At 57.8% G+C, this 26,829-nt stretch overlaps 2 protein-coding genes across 2 annotated transcripts; one reads left to right on the top strand and one right to left on the bottom strand.

Annotated features, from left to right (window-relative positions):
* Positions 1 to 209: 209 nt before the first annotated feature.
* Positions 210 to 3,833, top strand: LOC311195912 (aryl-hydrocarbon-interacting protein-like 1; the record flags this gene model as incomplete). Its single annotated transcript, XM_084269359.1, has 7 exons — positions 210 to 305; positions 1,002 to 1,181; positions 1,366 to 1,554; positions 1,631 to 1,807; positions 1,928 to 2,069; positions 2,542 to 3,098; positions 3,432 to 3,833. 7 exons carry the CDS (start codon positions 210 to 212, stop codon positions 3,831 to 3,833), a joined length of 1,743 nt encoding a protein of 580 aa, XP_084125485.1.
* A 3,804-nt stretch (positions 3,834 to 7,637) lies between these two features.
* Positions 7,638 to 26,489, bottom strand: DRP2 (dystrophin related protein 2; the record flags this gene model as incomplete). The annotated part of the gene is made up of 22 exons (XM_084269329.1): positions 7,638 to 7,774; positions 7,926 to 8,046; positions 8,893 to 9,130; positions 9,653 to 9,796; positions 10,373 to 10,438; positions 11,126 to 11,191; positions 11,458 to 11,594; positions 11,970 to 12,081; positions 12,382 to 12,548; positions 12,658 to 12,815; positions 13,702 to 13,787; positions 13,994 to 14,195; positions 16,101 to 16,175; positions 16,448 to 16,509; positions 16,736 to 16,796; positions 17,901 to 17,979; positions 18,507 to 18,653; positions 19,074 to 19,342; positions 19,816 to 19,936; positions 21,129 to 21,285; positions 22,043 to 22,176; positions 26,382 to 26,489. The coding sequence occupies 22 exons, from the start codon at positions 26,487 to 26,489 to the stop codon at positions 7,638 to 7,640; spliced, it is 2,847 nt and encodes a 948-aa protein (XP_084125455.1).
* Positions 26,490 to 26,829: the final 340 nt, after the last annotated feature.

A 26,829-nucleotide genomic window follows, 5' to 3' on the forward strand; every position in this document is an offset into this window, starting at 1 on the left:
TGGCAGCCCCAAAGGGCAAGGAAAGGGGAGAAGCCTTCCAAACCCTGCCCCCCAGGACTGAGAGTGAAAGGCCCAGTGCCATCCCTGGGAGATGACACGTGTGTCCAGCTAACCAAGAAATGGAGATGCCTTGAGGGAGACCAAGAGCTCGGGGAGGGCCAGGGCGAAGGCACGTGCCTGTGACCTGCTCCAGGGGGGTGACAGGAGCCATGGAGGAGACCTACCTGCTCAACGTGGAAGGGGTCAGGAAGAAGATTCTGCACGGAGGCCACGGGGAGCTGCCCAAGCTGCAGGATGGGAGCAAGGTAAGCCATGGGTGTCAGCCCAGAGCCTGAGGAGAGGGCAGCAGGTCTGACCCTGCCACCCCTGCCCTGTGCGGTTAGAGTCCCTGCTCACAGGCTGAGCTCCAGGGCTGTGGGACAGGGATCTCCCATCTCCAGGAGATCCTTTGCAAGGTGGCTGCTGGAAGGGTTCTGGGTGCAGGCAGCCCATTGCCCTCAGTGACAGCTGGCCCTGTCCATGGCCTTCACCAGGCATGGGTGCTGATACCTTCCCCCTGCCCCATCCCGGGGCTGGCTGAGCTCAGCAGCTGTGACTCTCTAAATCTGCCTTTCTGGGGGGTGTCACACAGGAGTGATGGTGCTGGCAGGGAGGTCTTGGGGGGTTTCCAAGATTCCCTGGCCTGTGGGTGTGAGTGTGGGTTCCACCAGGTGCTGGTTCGTGCTGTGGGAGCGATACCTGCAGTGGGTTATAACAGGGGATTCAGAGAGTGCAGCAACAGGCAGCACTGATGGGAGTTAAGACCTGTCACCATCTGCTTGGTGTCTAAGACAGGCGGGTGGGAGGAGGCACAAGCTCCTGCTGTGGCTGGAGAGCTGCCAATCCCATCAGCACCTTGTTGGAACAGGGCTTGATTCCCCCTCCTGGCCCCGTGGCAGAGGGATTGGGGGCTGGTGGGGGATGGAGGGCTCTGGCTCAACACTCAGCTTTCTCTGGGGCAGATCACCTTCCACTTCCAGACCCTGAAGGATGACTTTGAGCGGACAGTGATCGATGACAGTCGGGAAGCTGGCATCCCCATGGAGATCATCGTGGGCAAGATGTTCAAGCTGGAGATCTGGGAGACGCTGCTCAGCTCCATGAGAGCCGGGGAGGTGGCAGAGTTCTGGTGTGACACCATTGTGAGTCAGGGGCCCGTGGACACCCATTTCCCCTCCTTTCAGCAGAGCCAGGGTGTAGGGCCGTACACCCCAGAGATGCTCCAGCCCTGCCTGGTGCATGCACAGGTGTCCCTTAGCGGGGACACAGGGCTCTACCCCAGAGATGGGGTGTCCAGGCCAGCCCCAAGATGCTCCCCCCTTGCAGCACACAGGGATGTACGCCCTGGTCTCCAGGGGCATGCGGAGGATTGCGGAGGGCCGGGACCCCCTGGAAGGGCAGAAGCACCGCTGTGGCATGGGCAACATGTTTGACTACCACAGCACAGGCTACGCTGACCTGGATGAGCTACAGAGGACACCACAGCCCCTCATCTTCATCATGGAGCTGTTCCGGGTAAGGGGGAGGGCAGGGCTGGCTGCCAGCCTGGGAAGGGCCAAGGAAGGTACCTCAGCTTCCCCTGCCCGTGCAGGTGGAGGAGCCCTCGGCGTACAAGCGTGACACCTGGGCTATGAGCAAGGAGGAGAAGCTGGCAGCAGTGCCTGTGCTGCACAGCGAGGGCAACCGCCTCGTCCTCTCCAAGGAGTTTGGGCAGGCAGCAGCGAAATACCAGGAGGCTGTCATCTGCTTGAGGAACCTCCAGGCTAAGGTGAGCAGGGTGCAGCCACCCTTTTGTCATCCCTGCCTGGGTTTCCTCAGCAACCAGCTCCCCTGAGGGCCCTGAGTGTCCAGGAGGGACCAGTCACCCACCATGGCTCCCCTGGGGCAGGAGAAGCCGTGGGAGGATGGCTGGCTGAAGCTGGAGAGCCTGGTCACACCCCTGGTGCTCAACTACTGCCAGTGCCAGCTGGAGCTGGGCGAGTACTACGAAGTTCTGGAGCACACCACGGAGCTCCTCCAGAAACACAATGGTACCTGTGCCCTGCATCCCACCCATCCGTTGTACCCATGGTCTCCAGGGACTCTGTCCTCTGGATCCTTGACAGTGCTCCACCACCTCCCTTTGCCTGTGATGGTGCAATGTCACGTGAATCCCCATGTCCCCTGAAGCCCTTGGTTTCCCCTGCCCATGATGGCACCTTGCTGCCTTTGTCCTCTAGGGCCCCCTGCACATGATGTTGTCCCACATCATCCAGGTGCCCCTGCTCACCCTGGTCATGATGATCCCTGCCCCTCATGTCCCCTGGTGTTCACAGTGCTATATGTGTGTCCCCAGTACCCCAGCCCATGATGGCACCTCTTATCTCCCAGTGTGTCCCCATATGCTCCCCTACCCGCAATGGTACCTGCGCTCCCTGTCCCTGGGTTCCCAGGGGTTGCAGCTCCTGGAGCTGGGGGTCCCAAGCTGCAGGGACCCCTCTGAGGACGCTCCTCTCCTGGCAGACAACGCCAAGGCCTATTTCAAGCGGGCCAAGGCCCACGCTGCCGTCTGGAATGAGCGGGAGGCGCGGGAGGACTTCCTGCGGGTGGCTCACCTGGACCCCGCCATGGCGGCCGCCGTGAAGAAGGAGCTGAAGCAGCTGGGAGAGAGGATGAGGAAGAAGCACGTGGAGGATCAGAAGCGCTACAAGGGGCTCTTCCAGCCACCCCGGGGGCTGCAGACCAGCGAGGGCCCCGCGAGCCGGACGATGGGTGACAGAGGGGTGCTGGGGGAAGAGGCGCTCCGGGGGGAGGTTGGGGTCCTGGGCACCCCTGGGCAGGTGGAGCGGGAGGCAGGGCCCAGGGAAGCAGAGCAGCCAGGGGCTGACCAAGCAGCACAAGGGATGCCTGAAACTCCATGCAAAGGGGCAGCGCCAGCAGGAGCAGCAGCCCAGGGGCACCCTGGGAATAAGGCGAGGGATAGGATGGGGCTGAGGGAAGAGGCAAACCTGGGCACCTGTGGGGCAGAGCCAGAGAGCTCAGGAGCAGAGAGGGGGGCAGAGGAGAAGGATAAGAAAGAGGAGGAGAAGGAGGAGAAGGAGGAGAAGGAGGAGGAGGAGAAGGAGGAGAAGGAGGAGGAGAAGGAGGAGGAGGAGGAGGAGGACAAGGAGGAAGAGGAGGACAAGGTGGAAGAGGAGGAGGAGGACAACGACAAAGACAAGGCAGAGGAGGAAGACTACCAAGACAAAGTAGAGGAGGGGAGAGAGGAGGATGAGAAGAAGGTAGAGGAGGGGAGGGAGGAGGACAAGGTGGAGGAGGAGGACAAGGTAGAGGAGGGGAGGGAAGAGGACAAAGCAGAGGAGGGGAAGGAAGAGGACAAAGCAGAGGAGGGGAAGGAGGAGGATGAGAAGAAGGTAGAGGAGGGGAGGGAGGAGGACAAGGTGGAGGAGGACAAGGTAGAGGAAGACTGGGAGGAGGACAAGGTGGAGGAGGAGGAGGACAAGGTAGAGGAGGACTGGGAGGAGGAAGACAAAGAGAGCTCAGCAGCAGAGATGGAAAAGCTGACTGTAGGGGAATGTGGGGCACCAGAGCCAGGGTCCCCCAGTAAAGGGCTGGGACCAGTCAAGGGACCCCTGGAGCTGGAGGATGAAACACCCATCAAGGGACTGGAAGGGAGGAGCTGCCGGGAGCAGGGAGCAGGCAGCAGCCAGGGAAACACTGGAGAAGGCAACATTCCCCCAGACAGCTTCACCCCGGGACCTCAGGGGCAGAGGGGGAGCTGGGCAGAAGGGCAGAAGCATCCCCATGCCCCATAGCAGCCCAGGAAGGGGGTGATGCACCCCTCTCATGGCAGGGCAGTGAAAAGGGAGAGCTCAGGCCCACGACCCTCAGGCACAGCCAGCCCTGAGCAGCCCCATGACCCCTGCACTGCCCAGGCCCTGGGGCTGCTGCACCCAGAGAGGGACCCCTCAGGGGACTGGGTCTCCAGTGGCTCTCCAGTGACATGGAAACAGCGCTGTCTTCACCCTGCTGCCTCCCTGCCCAACTCAGTGGCTCCAGCACCTTTCAGCTGGATAAAGAAAAGAAAAATAAAAGAAAAATAAAAGCTCTTCCCTGGCCCCATGTGCTGGATTTATTCCTGGTCACAGCCTGCAGCTCCAGCCTTGCTCTGGAGCCTGGGGTAGAGGGATGGGGCATTTTACTCTGTTCTGGAGGTGGGGAGGTAGAGAGGCTGCATTTCACCCCCATTTAAGCTCCTGCATCTCCCCTGGGTGCTGGCTGTCCTCACAGCTCCCTGCAGCAGCACCGTGCCAGGCCTTTGCCCAGCACCACCAGCCCTTCCAGTCAGGGGTGAGGACAGTCCCAGCAGTCCTGGGCAGGCTTTGCTGGGGCTGGGCAGCACCCTGGGTGGTGGGGAGGGTGTGAGACCCCCCCCACCCCAGCCTTACCCTGGGCTGGTTCTCAGCCAAGCCTATTGCTGTGCCAGGGAGACACAGGGAGCACTTGAGGCACCTAAACACCTCCGGGCACTGGTGCTCCAGGGAGAAAGCACAGAGGGAGAGGAGTGCCTGTCTAACATCCCACTGCTGCCTCCATCCTCCCTGGGGCTGGAGGGTTTCCCACAGCAGAAGTTCCTGAGTGAGGAAGAGGGACTGTCCCCCCCAACCCCACCCTCAGGCTACTGTGTCATCCAGAGCAGAACTTGCTGGAAGAGGACAAAGGAAGATTGAGGTCAGGACCTGGGCAGCCTGGGGCTCTCTGCTCACAGTTTCAGCCCTACCTCAGCTGGTGGGGACAGCCAATGTGACACAGGGACACCTGTGTCCCAGCAGCACTGCAGGAGCAGTGCCAGGCCAGCACAGCTCTGGGAGCTGCCCTGACTCAGCCAAGGTGCATGGATAGAAGAGGCCAGAGCACTGATCCAGGTCTCAGTATAAATACAAATTTATTCTCTTTCCAGAGCAGAAATGGCATAAAGCAGCGAGGACAGCAGTGCCACAGGGCATGGTTACCAGAGCATCAGCCAGCCTGCTCCCCTCCCTGCTGCATCCTGGCTCCCAAGCCCAGCCCCAGCACCCAGCCTGGCTGCCACTGCTCCCTGCATCTGCACTGAGGCCAGAAGCTCTACACCCTTATCCTGCCTTCTGCTTCCTTCCTGCCCCCACCCCCAAGATGGGTACCCCTGACCTCCACCCTCATCCCTGCCACTGGGATAACAGGGGGGTCTGGCCCAGCCTGTGTTCCCTCACCGAGGTGGAACAGGCAGCCTGCACACAGCACACTCACAGACCAGCCCACCAGCTCTGCTCCTGCCCTCCTGCTGCTCACCTGGGGCCAAGAAGGGACAGCAAGGACAGCAGCCTGCATGGCAGAGACCCCCAGCACCCGCCCATGAGGCTCCTGCTGCCTAACCCCGGGTGTGGGTGCTGCTTCACAGCTCTGCCAGCACCCCAAAGCCACCCACACAGCCCTGTGCTCCCACCACAGGCTGCCCTGGTCCAGGCTTCCCCAGAAAAGCTCCCCACTGTACCCCATTCCCAGCAACAACAGCTCCATCCTTGTTCTCCCAGCAAACCCTGTTTTGGGGCAGGGTGCTTCAGCCCTGCCCTGAGGGCTCAGGCACCTCACTCCTGCCCAGCCTGTGGCCCTAGAGCCACCTCAGCCTCTGCTCTGGGACACCTGACAGCACCCAACTCTACCTCTTCCTCGACATAACATGACATGACACAGCCAGCTGGAGGGAGCCATCCCCAGAGTCGCCCTGCCAGCTCACAGAACAGCCTCCTCCACTGCCTGGGGGGGCTTCCCAGCTTCCAAGGAGTGCCTCCAGCCCCCTTAGCCCAGCTCAAACTGGGGGAAAGCAGCAGGGCAGCTGCTCCTTGGGGGCAGCAAGGAGGTGGCCCGACTGTCCCACTGCCTGCCTGCACCACTGTGCTCCTGCATCACAACCCAGTGTCCTGGTGGCCCCTGGGCTGGGGAAACTCCTACCTGCAGTGCCATGGGGATGGATGATGGCAGAAGCCACAGCTCCCCAGGCAGGACAGGCTCTCTGTGCCACAGAAAAGGCACAGCTTCCCAGGAAAGCAGGCAGGATGGAGGGAGTACCTGCTGCTGGTCCAGCTCCCTCCCCTCACAGCAGCCCTGCTCCAAGGCAGCACCAGCAGGAGCAGATGTTGGGCTGGACTGAAAGTGAAGGACAGCTACATTTAAAGTGTTAGAATTTAATGGAGTGAGTCCATGAGAGTATTTCAGTACAGAATATATATATATATAATATATATAAATATATGCAAATTAAATGATAAGGCTCTGTTGTAAAGACCATCTCAAGATAAGGCTACTAGCTGGGCTGAAGCTCTAACATGGACTCATCCCTACTCCAAAAACCTCACAGACCCTCCTCACCAGACCATGTGTGCCTGGCTGGCTGCAGAGCCCTGGATGGCAGAAAGAGTTGAATCCATGAGGCTGGCAGTTGGATGCTGTTAGAAAGAGTTCTTTTAAAAACTGGGTGGCTCCAGGAGTGGTGTGGTACCCATAGACCTGGAGAGCCCTGGGCACAACTGGAGAGGAGTGGGATGCTGAGCTCTGCATCCCCCACGAGCAGAGGGGAGACAGGCAGCTGTCCCATCTTCAGGTCTTTCTTCTGAACCTTTCCACCCAGGCTCAGGCACTGGGGCTGAGTGACTGAGCCAGCCTCCTGGGGAGCCCAGAGTCCCACTCCTGCATGACCTATGTTCCCCTGAGATCTTCTTGTCCTGGCAAGCATCCTGCACGCCCGGCTCGGAGGGAATCTGTGCAAGGTCTGCTGCAGCACAGGGAGCATGGCAGGGAGAGGAGAGGGGGGGAAAGCAGCCAGGTAGCTGGTTAGGAAAAGTCTCTGGAGCACAGGAGGTGTTAGATAAGGGAGGTCATACCTGAAAGAGAAATGGAGAGGTCAGGAAAATAGGACCCAGAGCCACTTGGTTAAAACAGGGCTGCTGCTGCTGCTGCAAGGCCAGGAGGATCCCACTCAGGGATGGCAGGAAGCGAGGGAGGGTCTGTGTGGGCAGAGAGGGAAGCTCTCCCCCACCTCATGTTAGTGCTGCTGTGATGGCACGTGCGTGGGCAGCCTCAGCGAGGGACCGAGTGGTGCTCCTGGGCTGGAGCACAGAGGGAGAGCAGACAGACTGACACTTCAACCCACACATGCATCCCTCCAGCCCCCAGCCCTGCTGGGAAGAGCCATCTAGATGCAGCTAGGAGCTTGCATCTTGCCAGGTAACCGGGGCCTCAACATCTTCTGGAGAGGAGTGTGGACAGGGAGGAAGCCAGGATGTGGCTAAAGCTGCTGGCTGCAAACTTGATGCTGGTGGGTCTGTCCATCTTCACCACAGGGAGCTTGCAGGGTGCAGGTCCCAGGCAGGGCAAGAGGCTGCCTGGCAGCTTTTCAGGGACATCTTGGCAGCTCTGATCACCTCTCCTTGCAGGCGTGGAACCTCTTCCTCATCCTCTCCATGCCCAGACCACGCACCAGTCCCAGCAGCACCACAGCAGCGTGGCTCTTGGCTGCAGGTGCTGGAGGGGATGAGCCCATTGCAGGGGAGCTGGGATGAGGGCAGGGCTCCCTGGGGAAAGCCTCATCTGAGCGAGCAGTAAGAAGCCAGAGAGGGGGATTTCACTCGAGTACCTCGAGCGTTAGGGAAGGCGCTCCGCAGCTTCTCCATGATGTCTTCCAGGCACATGCTGACCTCCTGGGTCTTGGCTTCTGCATCATCTGCAGCAGGAAAGAGAGCAGGGGGTGGGGTGGTGAGCAGGAGGCTCTCTGGGCAGCCACCTCTCTGCCCAGCTTCTCTGCAGGGTGGCTGGGCACAGGCGGCTCCTGCAGCACTGAACCAAAAGGAGCTCAGCCCAACCGCCCTCCTCACCTGCAGCTTCGGTGTCAGGGGTGTTGTGCTCCTTCTCCTTTGCCTGGCTGCCTTCTGACTGATGTGGAGATGAAGCCAAGGAAGAGGCTGCTGAGCCATTACCCTCTGAGCCTGCTGGAGGCTGGAGAGAGAAGAGGGCTTGTCACAATCCTCTGTCCCTGCCCTCTCCCTCTTCTGCCCATCCCTTTCTGCCACTGCCCCAGCTCTGTCACGGCAAAGCCCAACCCAGGGATGAGCCCAGAGCCTTGTTCTGAGATGAGAAACTTCCCATGAGCATTAACATTAACATTGTTCTTGGATGAGAAGCTTCCCATGAGCCAGGAGTGGCTCTGGCAGCTCGGAAGGCCAATGGGATCCTGGGCTCCATCAGCAGAGGGGTGGCAGCAGGGACAGGGAGGGGATTGTCCCTCTCTGCTCTGCCCTGTCAGGCCCCAGCTGGAGTCCTGTGTCCAGAGCTGGGGCCCAACACAAGTAAGATGTGGGACTGGTGGAGAGGGGTCAGAGGAGCCATGGAGATGAGTAGAGGAGCTGGAGCAGCTCCCCTATGAAGAGAGGCTGAGGGAGCTGGGCTGGTTCAGCCTGGAGAAGAGAAGGCTGTGGGGGGACCTCATTGCAGCCTCCCAGTCCCTGAAGGGAGCTTATAAGCAGGAGGGGATTCAACTTTTTAAAAGAGCAGATAATGGCAGGACAAGGGGGAATGGACTAAAGCTAAAGGAGGGAAGGTTTAGATTAGATATTAGGGGGAAGTTTTTTACAGAAAGAGTGGTGAGGGGCTGGAACAGGCTGCCCAGAGAGGTGACGGATGCCCCATCCCTGGGGGTGTTCAAGACCAGGTTGGATGGGGCCCTGGGCAACCTTGTGTAGCTCCAGACCTGGAGGTTGGTGTCCCTGCCTGTGGCAGGGGGTTGGAGCTCTGTGACCCTTGGGGTCCCTTCCAACCCAGACCAGTCTATGATTCTATGATTACCTGCAGCAGCAGCTCCCTCAGCCGGTGCAGCTGGGACTCCAGCTGCTTGTTGTGGTCCTCCAAGATCTGCATACGGGTCTCCAGGCGGCTCTTGTGCTGCCGCAGGATTCGTGCCTCTGCCAGGAGCTCATCGTTGTGCGGGTCTTGCGCGGATTCGGGGGAGCCTGTAGCCAAGGTTGGAGACTCCACCGCCTCATCGTGCTGCCACTTCAAACGCCTCAGCTCTCCCTGCAGGATCCTGCGAGACAGCCCAGGTCAGCATCACCCCTCCCCTTCCTGGAGCTGCTGGAAACACCCCCAGGGACTGCCCAGACCTTGTCCCTGCGCTGCAGGGTAACCTGGGGCAGACACTGAGCCCGAGGGCAGGGCAAGCTCCCCCCGAGCTGATCTGCCCTGCCCGGAGCATCACCTCACGTGGTCCCAGCAGCAGCAAAGGGATCAGGGACAAGAGAGGTACCAGTGCCCTGGGCTCACTTCAACCACTTGGCAGTTCAGGAGGGGAGCAGGTTCTGGGGATGGGGGCAGGAACATTTTGGGGAACAGAGTGTTCTCACCCTCACTGAACACCCCCTCACTGAGTGCTCCCATCAGGGTTTTAGGGTTCAGCCTAGGCACCATGCAAACCAGTCCACACAGCTCCCCTGATCCCCAGCTCCAGCCTAGCAGCTGTCCCCTGGCTCCGCTCTGGGCTCTGCCAGGCTTCTCCAGCCCCTTCTCCTTGGGCTATAAACCCCACTTTCAAAGCTGCCCATGGCCCTACCTGTTCTCATCCTCTAAGTGGGCCAGGATTCGCTCCAGCTCTCCCTTGTCATCCATGTTGAGGCTTCCTGGAGCCTGCTGGCTGCCCCCAGGCTCTCTGTCAGTGATGGGGCTGGAATGGCGCAGCAGGTACTGGTCCTCATCCCTGGTGAAGCAGATGGAGAAACACTTTAATGAGGAGCATCGTCCTCATGGAATCTGCTTGCTCTTGGGGAAGGACAGCCTGGAAGGGTGGTGGTTTCATCTGGGAGCTTGCTATGATTGCTCCAGGTCTAAAGCTGAGAAGTGGCTTAGCACCCCTGGGTGGCTGGGGGTGCCCAAGAGCCTCAGACTCAAAGTAGATGGGAAGGAAAAAACATCTCTGTGCCCTGGCTAGACAAGGACAGAGCCAGGGAAGGGAAGGGAAGGGAAGGGAAGGGAAGGGAAGGGAAGGGAAGGGAAGGGAAGGGAAGGGAAGGGAAGGGAAGGGAAGGGAAGGGAAGGGAAGGGAAGGGAAGGGAAGGGAAGGGAAGGGAAGGGAAGGGAAGGGAAGGGAAGGGAAGGGAAGGGAAGGGAAGGGAAGGGAAGGGAAGGGAAGGGAAGGGAAGGGAAGGGAAGGGAAGGGAAGGGAAGGGAAGGGAAGGGAAGGGAAGGGAAGGGAAGGGAAGGGAAGGGAAGGGAAGGGAAGGGAAGGGAAGGGAAGGGAAGGGAAGGGAAGGGAAGGGAAGGCTGCAGAACTCACAGACTATCATCAGGGGAGAGGCTGTCATTAAAGAAGGAACAGTTCTGGCTTTCCATCTCCGCAAGCCTGGAGAGAAGAGAAACAGCTTGAGACATGGTCAGAGGCAGCACCCTGAATATGTCTGCACCCTACTTACAACAGGTCCTGCAAGACCCCCTCTCTGGCAGTGTCTCCCAGGTGGCCTGCACCAGTCTGCCCCTCTTTACAGGCTCCAGAGAGCTTTGTCTCTTTAGAAAACAGGATGCTGCTGCTCTGGATTAAAGAGCTGCTGTGGGGTTGGCTCAGCCTCCTCTCACACAAGCAAAGGGGTGGAAGTGTACCCCTCCACCCTGGGGCCCGAGCTACAGGCTCCCCACGCTCCTCCAGTCCCCTCTGGGGAGGGCAGGGCCTCTGCAAGCCAGGAGGCAGCAGCGGTGGTGAGCTCAGGGGCAGAGCAAGACACTGAGGGATCTGCCTGGGGAGGATCCAGCCAGGCTCATCCCAGGAAGGGCAGGAGGGAACATGGAGGCTGGTTCCTCAGGGGGAGCTCTGCTGCTGGCTGCCAGTCTGCACTGCATGGGCTGCATCCCGGGCTGGAGCAGGCAGGTGCAGCCTCAGCCCCTGCAGCCAGCCTCTGCCTGCCAGACAGAGGGGAAGCATGGAGGGGGCTGCAGGCAGCAGGAGCTCACCAGATGCCTGTCCCCAAGCCCCTTTCCAGCACCCATCAGAGTGACACTCTGTGCCTTAGCATGGCAGCAGCACCCAGGGTGATACCTGCTGGCAAAGTGCTCGATCCGGGAGTGGGTGTCGGCATGGGGTAACATCGGGGACGTTGCTGGTCTGGAAGAGACACAAACTGGTCAGCAAGGCTTGGCAGCCCTCACCCAAAGCTAGGCTTTGGAGAGGCTGCCCTGGCCTCACCTGGGCTGAGAAAAGGCAGGGAATGGCTGGAGAGGAGGACTGGAATCTCTGTTTCTCCAAGAATTAGGTGGTGTATCACCCCCAGACAAATTGCCCCTCTCCTCACAGCCCACCCTGTTGCTTCCACCCACAGAGCCCACCTACAAGCAGGGCTGGAAGGCAGAGCCCCAGCCCTGCCCACTCACGTCTCAGAGAAGTCAGCCTCCAGTACAGACTGGACGGGCAGGTACCCCCTCTGTGGGTGCTTGCTGAAGTACTGCTTGGACCGAAACTTGTTCTTCAGTGTGGTGGCAAAGTCTCTCATGTTCTCACTGGACGTGGTCTGCAGACACACAAAGGTTACCAAGGTGCTGCTTAATGCACAGTGGGACACCACAAGTCAGTCTCTGCAGGGAAGAGGTTCCTTCAGCTTGAGCACAAGCTCCACAGAGGAAGAGACAGACAACTGAGGAACCAAGGAGGGCACACAGCAGCGGTCAGCCTGGCACAAGCCAGGCTGGGCATCGAGGGATGCCATCTATCCTGGTCACCATGACCCTGAGTAGCAGGGGACAGGCAACCTCTAGCACGTGGAGAGGAAAGAAAACAAACAAGGGATTCACTTCTGGGGCTGCAGCAGCCCAAACACCCCAAAGGCTGCTGCTGCTGTCCATGGGCACCTGCTCTGAGCCAACACCCTCCCAGCCCAGTTCCATACCGGGGTGTAGTACTCCATGATGGGGTAGTGCAGCTTGTTGCCCTTGCTGGCTCGCCCAGTGAGGAAGCAAGTCTGGCAGATATCCACGTTGAAATGCTTCAGGCTCCGATACCTGGGCAGACCAAGGGGAGACAGGGGGAGTCACCAAACCCACATCATTTTGGAGACCGAGGAGAGAGCTCAGCAGGGGACAGAGGTGCTCTGCATTGCTCTTCCACCCCGCTGAACCCACAGTGCTGATGGTTGAAGTCCCCAGAAAAGGCTCCTGCCCCTCTGCTGGCACCTGGTCTGACCTGCCTGAAACACTACTGTTACTGCAGAGCTCTTGGTTCCCCCCCAAGTGCAGGTCCCTCCACCAGCAGGACACCATGCTCTCCCCTCAGGGGTTGAGGTCCCCCATCCCAACACGTACCTGAAGCCCTTGATGGGGCACTGCCGGCAGACAGAGCACTTGGTCTGGTGCTTCACCTGCTCAGCCATGGTCACCCGGTGCAGCACGGCCAGCCACACCATGGACTGCGGCTCCAGGTTGGCCCACTCCAGGAACTGTGAGGCCTCAATGGCAGGCTTCCCATTGCTCTGGGGAGGGGATAGGAAAGGGCTGCTCAGAGCTGAGACAGGGCACAAGCCCTTCCCCAGCACAGCTGCCGCTGCAGAGGGATGGCAGAGGCCACAGTGCCCTACTCACGAAGCGGAAGCAGCTACGGATGCTGGGCTCCACGTTGCTGCCCCCGAAGGCTGCCACCTCCCCCAGCTGGCGTGGGACCTGGATGGCCTCATGCAGCAGGACGCCCAGGTGCCGCTGGTCACACAGTCCCCCCGAGTTTGCCACTTGGCTGAAGAGATCTGCCAGGAGACACACAGCCCTGTCAGAGCCACGACCGGTGCCCTGGCAGGCTGGGCAGGGCGCAGGCGCAGGGGAGCGGGTGTGTGGATCAGACCAGGGGCTCCACCACCTGTCTCTGTCAGGGGGCTCAAACAAGAGGGGAAAATTGAGCTGTGATTAAATAGCCTTCAGCAGCACTCCTCCAGCTCCCAACAGCTCGGAGCCTTCTCACAACAGAACTTGCAGAGCATCACTTCAACAGCCACAGCAGACCTGCACTCTCTGAATCTGCCCATCCTTTTAGTTAACCCAGCAGTGCTGCCTGTTCTAACCCCTCCCACAGCATCCCATGGCAGAGAGTATCATAAAATCACAGAATCACAGGGGTTGGAAGGGACCTCCAGAGCTCATCAGGTCCAACCCCCTGCCAAAGCAGCTCCCCTGCTCATATTGCACAGGACGGTGTCCAGATGGGGCTGGAATCTCTCCAGAGATGGAGACTCCACACCCCTCCCTGGGCAGCCTATTCCAACGCAGTACCACAGTTAAAACACAGTGGGAGAAGAGGCTTCCTTAATTTCTCTGAAACCTGCTTCCCAGGTTTGTTTCCTCCTGGGAAGCACTGGCTAACTGTTGCCTGTTTGCCTTCCCTGCCTTGCTCTGTATAGTGCCATCACCACAGTGATCTTGTCAGTCTGCAAGTTAAGGCTGCAAAAATGCCTCCTAATTTAAGTGGCGTGGGCTTGGGGAGGGAGAGGTGGCAATGGAAACAGATTAGTCACTGCAAATAACTGCTGCTCTGCTCCTTCTGGGCAAAGGAGAGCTATGCCAGGAAACAAAAGCACTCCTGCTTTCCCCAGGTAACTTCGACACCTGAGGGAAGGAGACGGGGCGGGGGGGACTCACACTGAAACTTCTCCTTGACCTCTGTGCCGCACAGACATGCGATGCCCGTCTTGAAGGAGAGCGCCCTCATCTTCCCGCTGCGGCCACTGCAAGGAGAAGCGGTGCCCAGGTTTGGAACTGCTTTGGAGTTTGCTCTTCACACAGGGGGCAGCGAGGCAAGGCCATGCCAGGCAGCACCCTTGCTGGGGGGGCCAGGAGCCTTCTGCAGCTCCTCCAGCGGCAGAAGCAGCACGGAGGTGTCCTTCCAAGCTCAGAGGGGATGGAGGGGACACACACACCAAGGGACAGGTACCTGTCAAAGACATTGAGCAGCCAGTTGAGGCTCATGTCCACGCAGAGCGGCACGTTGACCAGGATGCCCCGCTCCTCCTCCAGCCTCTCGTAGAGGGCGGTCAGGCAGTGGATGACCTCCACCACGTCCATCGCCCGGTCGCTGGGCTGCAGGTCGTGCTCATTGAAGATCTCCAAGGCCGTGGCCAAGGTCACCATGTCCACTGCAGAAAGCACAAGCAAAAGGATCGGAGGCAGGAAAACGGGAGAGGGGAGAACCAAGAGGAGGGAGACACGGAGCCCTGCCCTGACTTGGGGCAGTCTCAGCCCCACTGCAGTGGGGAAGGATGCTGGCAGGATGGACACAACTCCCAGAATTGCTCTTCCACCCATAAACCCCGCCCAAAACACCCACATCTCCACCTATAGTCAACCTGAGCTACTGTTCTGTGTGGCCTTCCTTCCCTGTTGCTGTGGCCAGCCACAGCCATGAGAACACTACCCATGGAAGGCTCTGTGTGGAGCCACACGTGCTCAGAGCCAACCTCAGCATGTGCCAGGTTTACTGAGGGGCTGGAGCAAGGAGGTTAGAGGGCACAAAGCCAGCCAGACCCTCTGAGCAGCTGCCCAGAGGTTGAGCAGTCCTGTCTCCAGCTCCAGCCAGCAGTAGGTGTTGAGAAACAAACTTAAAACCAGGGCTAGGACAGTGTGAACCACCCTGGCTACCCTGCTTTCAGAGCTCCATGGCTGCAGGTTGTATATGCTACTGTGCAGTCAGCAAGTTTTCTTTCCTGAAAGAGTCTTTCCAGTTCTGAGACCATTCTCAGTGCCCAGGGGATCAGGTGCCATTTCCACACTGTAAATCCACTCTGTGGAAGAGTCCCCCCATCTCCAGTCAGAGCTGCTGACAGTTGCACTGGGAACTCCCAATTCACACAGCAGTGAGTATCACTCCTGCTCACCCTTGTGTCCACCCTGTCAACAGCCACACAGGGCTCTGATGTGCCCCATGCTGCCTCTTTCCTACATGACCACTCATCCACCAAACCTTTCATCATGGGGAAACCACCTCAGCAGCCTCCTTGCCTTTCTCAAGTCCCTCTTGAGTAAGAAGTAAGAAGCAATTCTTCATGTTCTTCCACATCCTTTCTGGGCTGGGACGAAGGCACCAGCACAGCACATTAGATGCAAGAGGTGGGTAACCAAAGATGCACAAGCAGCACATGGAAGGGCTCTGCTTTGCTCTCTGCCCTTTCCCTCACTGTGCCTGGTGTTCCTGTGACTCTGGACATCTTTGCACGGTGGCAAAAGCTAACTGCTGCTTTCCCCCCACTTGCACTACGTCAGCCCCCGATGTGTCAGCCTGGGCACCACAGTCTCACAAAACCACTCTACAGCAAAGACTGAACTCTCTCAAGTACCAAAACCCCTCTCAGCCTCACTCAGTGCCTTCTTCCAGGCCTTCCATGGGATGTCAAGGAGCATAGGTCTGCTTGGGACCCCACTGCCACCCGGATGTCTCTCTCCCCTGAACAAATAACTCAGGAGGGGGTTTTCCCTCATCCTGCTGCTGTTTAATTCTGACAGAGCCTTAGGTGCGACGCCTTGCCAAAAGCTCTCCAGCAGCATCTATCTTGGCTTGCTCACCAATTGCCCCAGAAACTCCTCAGCCTCTGTTTAACCAGCATTTTACCAGAGCTGCAGACATCAGGTTATCAGCTCCCTTTCTCCTCAGTAAGTCATGGAGCAAAGCCCTCTCTGCCTCCGCCAGCGATGCTGGTTCCTCCTCAGCTGCTTACATCCACAGCTTCCCCAGGCTCCCAGATGAGCCTCTGCTTGATCCCACAGCTTTGTAGCTCGGAGCTGGACCAGTTTGTTCTCAAATCCCTTTGACTAACACCAGCCCTCCAGGCATTTCCATCCTGAGCTTGCACACACAGGCCCTGACGCAGACACCTCGCCGGGTAGATTCACTCAGCTCTCCAGCCACCAGCTCGTCTTCCCAGTGCTTCTCACCTCAGCTACCCTTTCCCTGGTGGGCTCCCACCTTTGATGTGATAAAAGCTTGTGCTAGTTTAATGCCTTTGCCAAGGGAGACCCAGCAGGAGGGAAACACTCCCCGCACTCACATCGCAGGGCCTTCTGCACCCGTCGCAGCTTCATGGCCGTCCGGTAGGCCGAGAACTTGATGTTGTTCAAATCCGCTGCAGGAACACAGGAAAAGGAGAGGAATAAACCTGCAGCTTGGCAGCACCTGCAGGGCCAACAGCTGCAGCTCACAGGCACCAAGCCCCACTAGCAGAGCCCACGTGGGAGGAGGTGTTAAAGCCTGGCAGGGGGTCACCCCCCCTTATTTCTCAGGGGGTGATGGGGGGGCCCCCCCCTGTGCCACAGAGGAGAGCAGGTGGGCTGCAGGGATCTCACACAGCACCTGCTGCAAAAAGGTACTTGGATAGGTTTGTGGCAGCCTCCTTACCCAATGTCTGGTACAGCTCTGTCATCTTTGGATGGTCCCAGCACGTCGTCTGGGCCTGGTGGCTGGAAGGACAACAGAGAGGAGATGAGAGTCAGGCTGGGAGTTCAGCAGCTGCCATGAGAGATGTTTAGAGAAAGAGGAGCTGGCAGGAAAAGCCTGGCTCTGCCAGGCTGGGGATGACAGGATTGCTGGAGGTCAGTGCTCAGACAGCTCCACTCACTGACCCCCACTCTTAATCAGTCCCCAGTTTCTGTTCCCAGCACGGGCTGGGGTTGGCAGAGCACTCACTTGATGTAGTAGGGCACTTTGTTGGGGGAAATGGCTCGCTCCCAGGGGACCTGGACAGACGCTGCAAGGAGAGAGAGACACAGATGTCAGACCAACACCAAACACGCCTTTCAGCTGAGGCTGTTTCTGGTGAGGGCCCAGCAGGACTGTGCCAGGAGGTGGGTGCTCCTGAAGAGGCTGTGCCTTCCCAAATCACTGACTGGGGGCTTGGAGCAGGCAAGCAGATGCTGCCTATGAGAGAGGCAGAAGACTGCTGGTCATGTCAGAAGCGTGGTGGTGCCTCTCTTCAGACAGGTGCTCTGGGTCTGGCTGAGCTCAGAACTCAGAAGAGACACTTCCCCATGTTTGTGATGATGCACAAGGCAACACCAGTGGGCAGAGCTCATAGCAACTGGGGTCGGGGCACACACAGAACAGTCCCTGTAATGGCCAGGCTTGGGCATTCACAGTGTCTGCTGTCCCTGCTTCTCATGCTCTACGTGTCAGCTACTGCATCTCAGGAAGGTGAGGATATGGCCCAGACCATTCTTGTCCTCCCACCTTGTTTGTTACCTAGAGGACAAAAGCCCTTTTACAACCAGAAGCTGTTTTCCCTTGTCACAGGCAGCAGCTGGAACAGTTGTTCTTCCTTTCATGGCCTGCAGAGAAACACATCCCAACAAACCCCACTGACACCTGGAGACCCTGCAGGGTTCAGTGTTCCTGAGGAGGGACCCCCGATTCCAGAGCACAACCTGCCATCCATTCTTGGCTGGTCTGAGAGCTGTCAAGCCAGCAGCAGCTCAGCTCTGTAGCAACAGCATCTCCCTGCCTCTCCATGTCACTACAAACCTCCTTAACATGCACATTTTTGGCTGCTGGGATGTGGAGGACTGCCTTTTTTTGGCTATCTGCTGTCTCTGAGGCCAGCACAGTCCCAGCATCACCTGGGAACTGCTGCTGCTGTGCTCTGAAGGGGAAACACGTTCATGTCCTGCCCTGTCCTCACAAGGTGAGGCAGCACAGCGCTGACTTTGGGAGATGCCTCCTGCTCTGGTGCCTGTGTGCCAGGCCTAAGCCGAGCAGCAGGACTTTCCAACACCATTCTCCTGTGCCACAGTCCATGCTAAGCCCCTCTGCAGGGGCAGCCTCACAGCAGGATGCCAGGAGGACCCGGCTCACGTACAGGAGAGGAAGTGCTGGGAGCCTGGCCCGAAGTCCCGGTGGGCATCTTGGAGCTGCTTCAGGCGTTCGTTTATGGCAGCCTGGAGAACAGGAGAGAGGAACTCAGTACCAGCCCACCACACATTTCAGACTGAAGCCTCATTCAGGAAGGAAGGCTTGTGGACAGACTCAAACATGCCCCAGCATGCAGGTCCTCTTCCCTCCCCTGTTGCCTTTGTATTTATATTCCCCAGTCCACTCAGCTCTCTACATCTCCTCCTACAGACTAAGGTAGCACAGACAACATTTCCAGCTCACCTGTAGCAGTATTTTCACAGACATCAACAAAGCCACAGCTGGTACTGACCCTCCCCTCCCCCATCAGATCCTGATTTCCCTCAGAGAGCATCCTTTGACCCTCCCATTGCCTTTTCCTTCTCGAGACCTCTACAGATTTACCAGCCACGTTCCTCAAACTGAACAGATGCTCTCCTCCCCCAGGAACACCAGCTATACCTCCTATGCCAAGCCTTACTTTATCATCCTTGAAGCTCATCAGTGACAACCCTTCCCCAGCATCCTCCCACCTGTGGTTTATTTGCAGTGCTTTGTCCTGACTCCTTCCCACCTGCAGCTGCTTCCAGCGCATGTTGATCTGCTCCAGGCTACGGGAGTTCTCCATGGACAGGTGGACATCTGAGATGGCAAGCTGGTGTGCAAGGTCGTTGACCACTTTCACCCCATCCTTCATAGGGGAGAGCTCCTCCTTGAACAGCTGGAGGTCCATGCCCAGGAGAACAGGACCAGCAAGAAGGAAAGCAGGTGAGTGGTCAGGACTTGAATTCTGACCCTAGTTAGGGTGGGCTAGTAGCTGGCAAGTTGTTGCTGACTAACCCTCTCACTGGAGTATTTTAGTGGGAAAAAAAGCTGATCACCAAACCATCCAGACTGGAGATCACTCAAATCTCTTGCCACTGTCCCTGTGTCAGGCCTGTGCCATGACAAGGTGCTCAGCACACGTGATTGCTCAGGACACAGCAGGCTAAATTCACCCTCACAAAGCTAGGGAGCTATCAGAGGGAGGACCTGGCTCCTGGGACCCCAAGTAAGGAGACAGCATTGGACTGAGCAGTTAGGAGGCAGCATCTCATCCCCCCTGGTGCCAAGGCTGGAGCCTTCTCAGAGCCAGAAGTACCTTGGTTGACTGGATGTGCTCTGGCAAGGAGTCAATGAAGAGATCCCCAATGGGTTCCCAGGTCTCCCGCACGCTTTCAGCCTGGTCCAGCGTCGTGCTGAGCTCCTCCATGACCCCTTTAATCTCCAGCAGCTGCTCCAGGGTCCGTTCGATGTGGCGGTGCTGATCCACACAGCGGGCTGTGAGCTTCTCCCACAGCTCGCTGGCCACGTTTGCCTGCTTCCAGACAAAGCGGCTGATGTTCTGGATGCGGTGCCGGGGAGAGGCATCTGTGAAGGCAAAGCAGAAGAGGAAGGGAGAGTAAATTGAGACACAGCCCAGAGGACAGTGAGGTAAGGGATGGTGGGAGGCCAGGGAAAAATAAGGTTACAAAAAAATAATCTAGAAAGAGGGAGGGAAAGCAAGTGGCAATGCCATCCCCCACCAGGGACCCAGCCTGCCCACAGACCTCCTTCTGCTCTCTGTACTCACAGGCAGAAACCCTGCTGCCCTGTAAAAACCTACCCCAGAGCACATCTGATAGCATCTCACAAGGTGCTTCCCATCATGGGCTGTGGCAGCAGCCTCTGCCTTCACCCAGGACAGAACTGCACCGGTGTGACCTCTGGCCATGGGACTGGAAGCAGCACAGCGACACGTCGCTTTGTGCCTCCCCAACCATCTCCTCTCCATCCTCTCCAGTCCAGCCTAGGAGGAGCTGTGCTGTACTCCAGGAGAACAAAGAAGGGAGACCTCCACACACCTTTGCTTTCTGAAGCTGGTTCTTCTAACTCCTCAAAGGGATGCTGGGAAAGGAAAGCCTGTGCTGACTCCAGGACAGAGTAAATGTACGGCCCCCGAGACTTCACTTCCTCCATGAACGCCTGGAGAGCAAAACACAGAGGTGAGGCAGCAGGCTGAGCTGGAGCCTCTGTGCCCCCTTGCCAAGGGCTGCAGTGATGCACTCACTCCAGGGCCCAAACCTCACTGGAGACACAGAGAGAAGGTAACAGAGAAACACTTTTGCAGTTTGGGGAAGGAATGACTGTGTGTGAGAAGGTGGCTCCTGAGGAGGTTTGGATCACGGTTTTGGTGGAAGAGGGAGGTAGAACAATGAGCCTGGAAGGGGGTGCTGAGCCAGGGCTGTGCAAGACTTTATTGATGATGCTTTCGCAGGCACTGCTTGGAGATGAGTGAGAGCATGGTCATGCCTACAGTCCTTCCAGCAGCTGTTCGGCAACAAAGCCAGATGCTGGAGGAGCAAGGAGGGGAAGAGCAGGATGTCCCAAGGAGGGGAAGAGCAGGATGTCCCAAGGAGGGGAAGAGCAGGATGTCCCAAGGAGGGGAAGAGCAGGATGTCCCAAGGAGGCATATCTGCCAGAGCAGAGTTCAGAGGCAGGCTGATTTAGGATGTCCTCCCCTCCAACTGCAGCCTCCCACTGGTGCTGTCTTGCTGGATGAGGGGTTTGTGTGCTGGGGAAGCAGTTAGCTCCAGCAAGAACCAGGGACAGCAACAGCAAGCCACAGTTTTGTTTTCAAGGTAAAATCAACTAATGCCCAACAGCCACTGGCAGTGAGAGGGGAATGCTCTGATCTGGGAAGCAGGGAACTCTGAGCTGTCTGGGTGCACCCCAGGTTCAGATATGATAATACTATGGCAGGGGTCACTCATGTCCTGATCACCAGGCTGCTTATAGAGCAACTGACCTTCTCAGACCCTGGGATCCCAAAATTGCCAGTGAGAGGCAATTCCCTCTGTTGCAGAGGTAGGACATGAGGAGGAAATTCATCTGATGGGGTGCACTACCAGCTGCAGCACCTGCAGATGACTTGAGGCTGGAATGCAGATTTACCATCTCACACCAGACAGGCTCTGCCAGCTGTGTGCAATGGGTGTTTGCTATGGGACTGGGACTCTGCCTGTCCATGGGCAGCAGAGATGGAGATGGGCAAGGACTGATTCACTCCTAGGCTGTGTGCATGGAGAGTGACACAAGGTGGGGGTTCAAGGCAGCGCTGCCCACCTGCAGCTCAGCTGAGCAGTGGAGGGTGGCTGGGAGCTGCAAGGGAACATACCGTGTGCATCTCCTTTTCCTGCTGCACCAGGAGGACATCCCCCCGCAGGGGCAGCTGCGCTGAGAGCTCCTCATCCTTCTGCCCCAGCCAGTCTATGATCTCCTGGAGAGGGACCTGTAGCTTCCCACTGTGGTCAGAAAAGGCCTCCAGTCGAGCCCTGGCAGGAGAATGAGGACAGCAGAGGTGGTGATGGACAGAGGGCAAGGTGGTCAGGCAGACAAGAGAGGAGCAGGTTCCCTGGGGCAGGAAGGCACGGCACTGCGGCTGGGGTATCAGCCCCTGGCACCCACAGAACCCCATCAGTGACTGGCAGCACACCTCAGCACGGGCTCTTCCTGACCCCCAGCCAGCACAGATGCTGCACAGAGGTGTTAAGGAGAGGCCATTCATCACCCTGGAGCCCAGAGCAGAGGACAGAGCTGCTCGCATTTGCCTGTGGGTCAGGGTTGTGCTCAGCGTTCACGTGGCCAGGGAGCTTCCAGGAGTCTTGCACTAACTCCCAGTTCAGCTCTGTCATGCTGGCTGTGGGGCTGCAAGCCCTGAAACTCTGGAAGTTGTGTTCCCCCTGCATGGTGGAGAGGACTCCCAGCAAGGGGACAAACACAAGGGAGGTGGTGGGAAGGATGCAGGGCAAAAAGAAGCCACAGGGACAGAGGCAGTGGCAGAGGCTGGAGAAAGCACCAGAAAGCAAGCAGGAGTGAAGGAGAAGAGGGTGGGACAGATAGAACTGGAGGGAGCACAGGGAGAAAGACTCAGAGGTCTGTGGACTAAAGGGAAACCAAGCCAAAGTCACTGTGAATTCATGTATCTTATCAAGAAAACAAGTTCACAAATACCCTGACAAGCACATGCAGCAGGCAAGGCTGGAAGGCCAGCCCAGCCCTGGAACTTGCTCCAGAGATGGGGAGTCTTACCTTAGGCTGTGGGATTTCTTTTTTATCTCATTCCAGCACAGATTCATCTCCAGAGGGGCCTGGGGCCTGGCGGCACTGCTCTGAGACCGGGGCGTTACACACGAAGGTCCTGCACCATCCTGCGAGGCTTCAACCTGGGTGGGAACAGAACCACAGTGCAGAGAGCTGCCCAGGGTGGGTGGCACTTGCCTGGGGACACCCACTGCCCTCTGTCCTGGCCCTGCCTGGCTTTTCAGCTTGCTGCCCTGCTCCAGGAGGGAGCTGTTAGCAGCTTGAGGGAAGCTCGTGGCCATGCCTGAAGGAAGGATGCAGTGCCAGCTCCAGCACTAGCGTGGCACAGTCCTTCCAGGGCTAGCAGCTATTTCTTTCCATACTGTACATGACTGGTGTGCTTTGGGAAAAGCAAACACCATGGGTCCAGCTGTTCCTGGGGCCCACAGGGAATTTCCAGTCTCCTTCACAGCATCCTCAGTGCTGGGAGCTCCACCTGCTCCTCTACAGAAGCACAACGGGATTCCCCTGCCCGCACAGCACACCCGAGACGCTGCTGCTTCTCCTCTGCACGAGTCTCAGTGGTGGGAAGGATGCTCTGGAGCAGGTGACAGCAAATCCTAACCCAGCCACACCTGGCACCATGCCACTCAGCCTGGAAAACCGGGAGCTGATCCCTGGACAAGTCCTGGGTGGCTGTGGGAAGGAGAGGATGCCTCTCCTAAGCTGTTAGCGCTGTATCCTGCTCCTGCTTGTGAGGGCAGCGAGGTCACTGCTGGTGAGAGCCACACACAAGCAGGGCTGAAGCATCTCACACGGGGCTCAGGGTGTGAGAGGGGGTTTCCTCTCTGAACCCAGGGACACATTGTGTTTCAGGGGTGAGAAACGGCTGGGGAGAGGGCGGCGCATCAGCAGTTCCACCTAACGCTGCTTTAGTATTAGAGATCATCTGAGATCATTATCCCTGGGTGATTAACCAACTCCATCAACACTTTCTAAACAGCAGGTACAAAAGGCAGCCCTTTGCCAGAGAAGGGCAGCTGCCTCTGGAGGAAAAGCAGCTGTTCTTCCAAGGGGAATGTGCAGGTACTTGTCACTTGTCCTGTGCAAGGACTCCTGGATGTGACCAGGGAACAGATCCAGCCAAGCCAAAGAGGACAGCAGGCAGGAGAAAACCACCAGGCAAGAAGTTCTGCTGCACAGCTAAAACCATACCCTCTCCACAACAGTTCTCAGACTGGTGCTCAGCTTGATTCACCAAAAAACACCTAACACCAGGTTGTTCTCTGTCTCCCCATCCTGCCACTCCAGAAGCATCAAGAACACAGAGCAAACCATCCCCCCCCCACTGCTCCCAGCAATCACAGGGCCATGAATGATAAACGACTCAAGCTAAACCTGCTGCTTACATGTAGAGAATAGAAATAATACTAAAATCAACCCCAGCAGCGCTCTGCATGTGCCCATCCTCGTGGCACTGAATTACATTAGCCCCACAGCACTGCCAGGCAATACTCCAGCTCTTCCCTCTATCCCAGGGGATACCAAAGGAGGTGATCAGCTCTCTCTGGGCACAAGTGCAACTGCAGCACAGTTCACAAGGCAACACAGCTTTGTTTAAGAAGTTAGAAGCCCCCCAAACCTGCAGCTCACAGACCATGCCCAGTAGATGAGCTGGTGACCAAGCAGGGGCCACTGCACCCCTAGGACAAGAGTCCTGCTCCTAAAAGCAGCGCTTTCCCCCACCCCGAGCATCCCTTCCCCAGAGCCCCGCCAGCCACAGCCTGGCTCTGCGTGCTCCCTCCACCCTTGCCCAGCTTTATTCTCAGAACACTCACACAGTCTCTGGTGAGGTGTTTCTCCTTGTGCTGAGCCACTGATGTGCTGCAGGGCTCCTGGGTTCTGCTGGTGGAGCGGGCATCGTCTCCCACCCCTCCGGGTGCTGCCAGGCAGCACCCGGCCGGGAAGCAGGCAAGAGCCGTGTGCTTAGCAGGGTGGCCACCCTGAGCACTGACCCCCCAGGAATCTCGAGGGGGGCGGCAATGCCTCCCAGCCAGTCTCAATCCCAGCTTTGTCCCGTAGCATTCCAGCAGCCTCCAACCTGCCTTAACTCCTGGGATGCCAGCTGTGGCTTCCCGAAAAGCACCGAGGGCACGGAGAGCTCCCTGCTGCAGGGCACCCTGGGTGGGAAAAAAAAACCCCTTGGGGGAGTGTAGGGGAAGTTGGCTGTTGCTCTGGGCACTGGGGAAGGTCACCTCTGCAAGAGCATGGTGGGCAGAGAGGGGATGACCAGCAGAGATGTGCCCCTCAGATGCTGGAGCACGTGCAGAGCTGACCAAGGGTGTTCTCAAGGGAAGAGATATATCCAGGAAATAGCCCTAGTAGGCTTTGGCTACCCAAAAGTCACATCCTTGAGACCTAACCCCCCAAAATAAGTTGAAGATGCCCTCCTTGCCCTCCCACACACCCCAGCACAGCGCTGGTTGCCAGCACAGCTGCTCCTGCCTGCCTGGACTGAGTGCAAACAGCTTGTTTTTGCCAGAAGACTCTTGCTGGCTCCTCGTGCCCCTTACAGTCCTACCACCCAGCATTGTTTCCATGCTCTCCTCCACCTACAGGGAAGGAATGAAAAGCTCCCTGTATCTCTCCCTCTCTTCCCCTCCTTCCCTGCCCGCACATCTGACTGCTGCTGTCTCTCCCTCTGGGACCAGCAGACCAGCCTCCTCTCCCCATCACCTCCCAGGCCCGGTGGATCCAGGCTCAGCTCCCAGACTTGAGGAGGGGGCTTCAGCAAGGCCAGGGCACAGCAAAGGATGGGTTGTTAGCAGCCTGCCAGGAGCTTTCAAGACAAGCAAGGGCAAGAGAGGAAGGGTTTCTCCTAGGTGGCAGCACCTACACCTGTGAGAGTGAGGGGGCACAGCTGACCCTTTGAACAAGGGTCACCAACGTTGTCAGCAGCCAGCCAGTGCCTGGCACCCAACACACTGATGCCTGCACAGCAGAAAGCCAGGGCTCAGGCAGGGACTGGGGGAAATCTGGGGTAGATATGGCCTGAGCCAGGATGTTGCACCCTCCCCATGTGCCATCTTGCAGCTCAGTGGCTGTGGGTTCCACAGGATGCTCTGCCTCAGCTCCTCCCCCAGCAAACCCCACAGGGTTCTGACCCCCTCATAGAGGCTTTGGGCTGCTCAGGCAGCTCAGGAGGGCATTTGCCTGTTCCTGTTGTTCTATGCCTCACCCTCCTTGCTTTGTCTGATGGGATGTTCATAAATCACCCATGTTTTGACCTAGTAGCAGCTACCTAACAGCCTCCCCAAGGCCAATAAGCTCTGACTCAGTTACCAAGAGCCTCCCCCAGCCACAAGTCCCATCCTTGCATGCTGGAGCTGCTCCTGAGACAGCTCTTCCTTGGTCCTGAAGAGCCCAGCTCTCTGGGGCAGGATGGGTCCAGGCTGATGGTGAGCCACACAGGGAGCAGCCCTGGGCTCAGACTTTGCTCTTTGTGTTTGAAACACGATGAGAAAGGAAAAGGCAGAGCCAGGGACCCCATTCATCCTGGGAGCAACGCTGCCAGTGCCCAAGGAGCTTTGACACTGTCTGTCAGTCTCTTGTCAGGTGAGAGGTACCCTGGAGCCAACAACTACAGGCAGCAAAGGGGAAGCCACACTTGAGCAGAGCTGAGGCACTTGCCCCAGCCTTGCTGTCCTGGGTGACCCAGCACAAGGTGTTAAACCAGCTTGTGACAGCTCAGTGCTGAGCACAGACAGCTTTGCAGACAGTTGCCAGCAACACCTTTCCATTCTCCACTCTGCTCTTCCACCCAGGGCTCCTGGAGGCTTTCACCTCTGCTTGACTTTGGTGAGGAGCTGGACCTGCCAGCTCACAGACCCTTGGGGGGAGGAGGAGGAAGGAATCCAGCAGTGTGAGCACCCAGTCTCTGTTCCTCAAGATATATAGACTAGAAATAGGTCAGACTCCTCCTCTGCCCTACAGCTTTCACCACAGGCTTATTTTCCAAGCTCTTCTCTGCAACAAAGGAAGGTTAGAAACCTACATTTTCAGCAAAAGTTGACATTCTTCCAAGTTTCCAGGAAAAAAGCAAACCCAACCAAAGATACAAGAGCTGTTGATGGTGGCTTCCTGCTCTTTCCTCAGAAGGAAGCTTGAAATCAAGCTCTGCAGGCGAGCTCTCTTGCTCCACTTTGGCAAGCATTCTGCAGCCAGAGTGCTTGATGAGAGCTAACCCTCCCAGTAGGTCCAAACCCATGGGGGGGCTGGAGCTAACAGCTTTCTCTGCCCCCAGGAAGAGAGTTCCTGCTTTGGTCCACAGACCCCTGCAAGCTCTTACCTGAGCCAGTGGGTGGGCAACGCCGCTGTGCTGCGCCGGCTCTGCGACGCGCCACTCAGGACATGGTGGGAGGACATAGGGCCATTCCTGCATCACCAGGGGCTGCATCAGAACTGACGTTCATGGGGATGGAGACAACTCTGGGCACAAGCACCTGCAAAGCAGCCAGAGAGTCCCTGGGTCAAGCTTGTGCCTCCTCCTCAGGGAGCTGACCCCCCTCCCCAGCTGCCTTCACAAAGGCTCAAGGCTCAGAAAGATGCAGAGGGGGGGGTTAAAATACTCTATTTGTACTAATGCTGGGATCTCTTTTCTGTCCAAATGTCCAACTCTAGTTACACAATTTGCTGTAACAATCTCCTGAGTACATTGCATTTTAAATAAGGGGTGGGGGGGGGGGGGTTGAGCTACAGGAGGTGCCCAGGGTTTAAAGGAAGGGAGGAGGGAGATC

Source organism: Gallinula chloropus, assembly GCF_964237585.1.
Source record: "Gallinula chloropus genome assembly, chromosome: 11".
NCBI lineage: Eukaryota > Metazoa > Chordata > Aves > Gruiformes > Rallidae > Gallinula > Gallinula chloropus.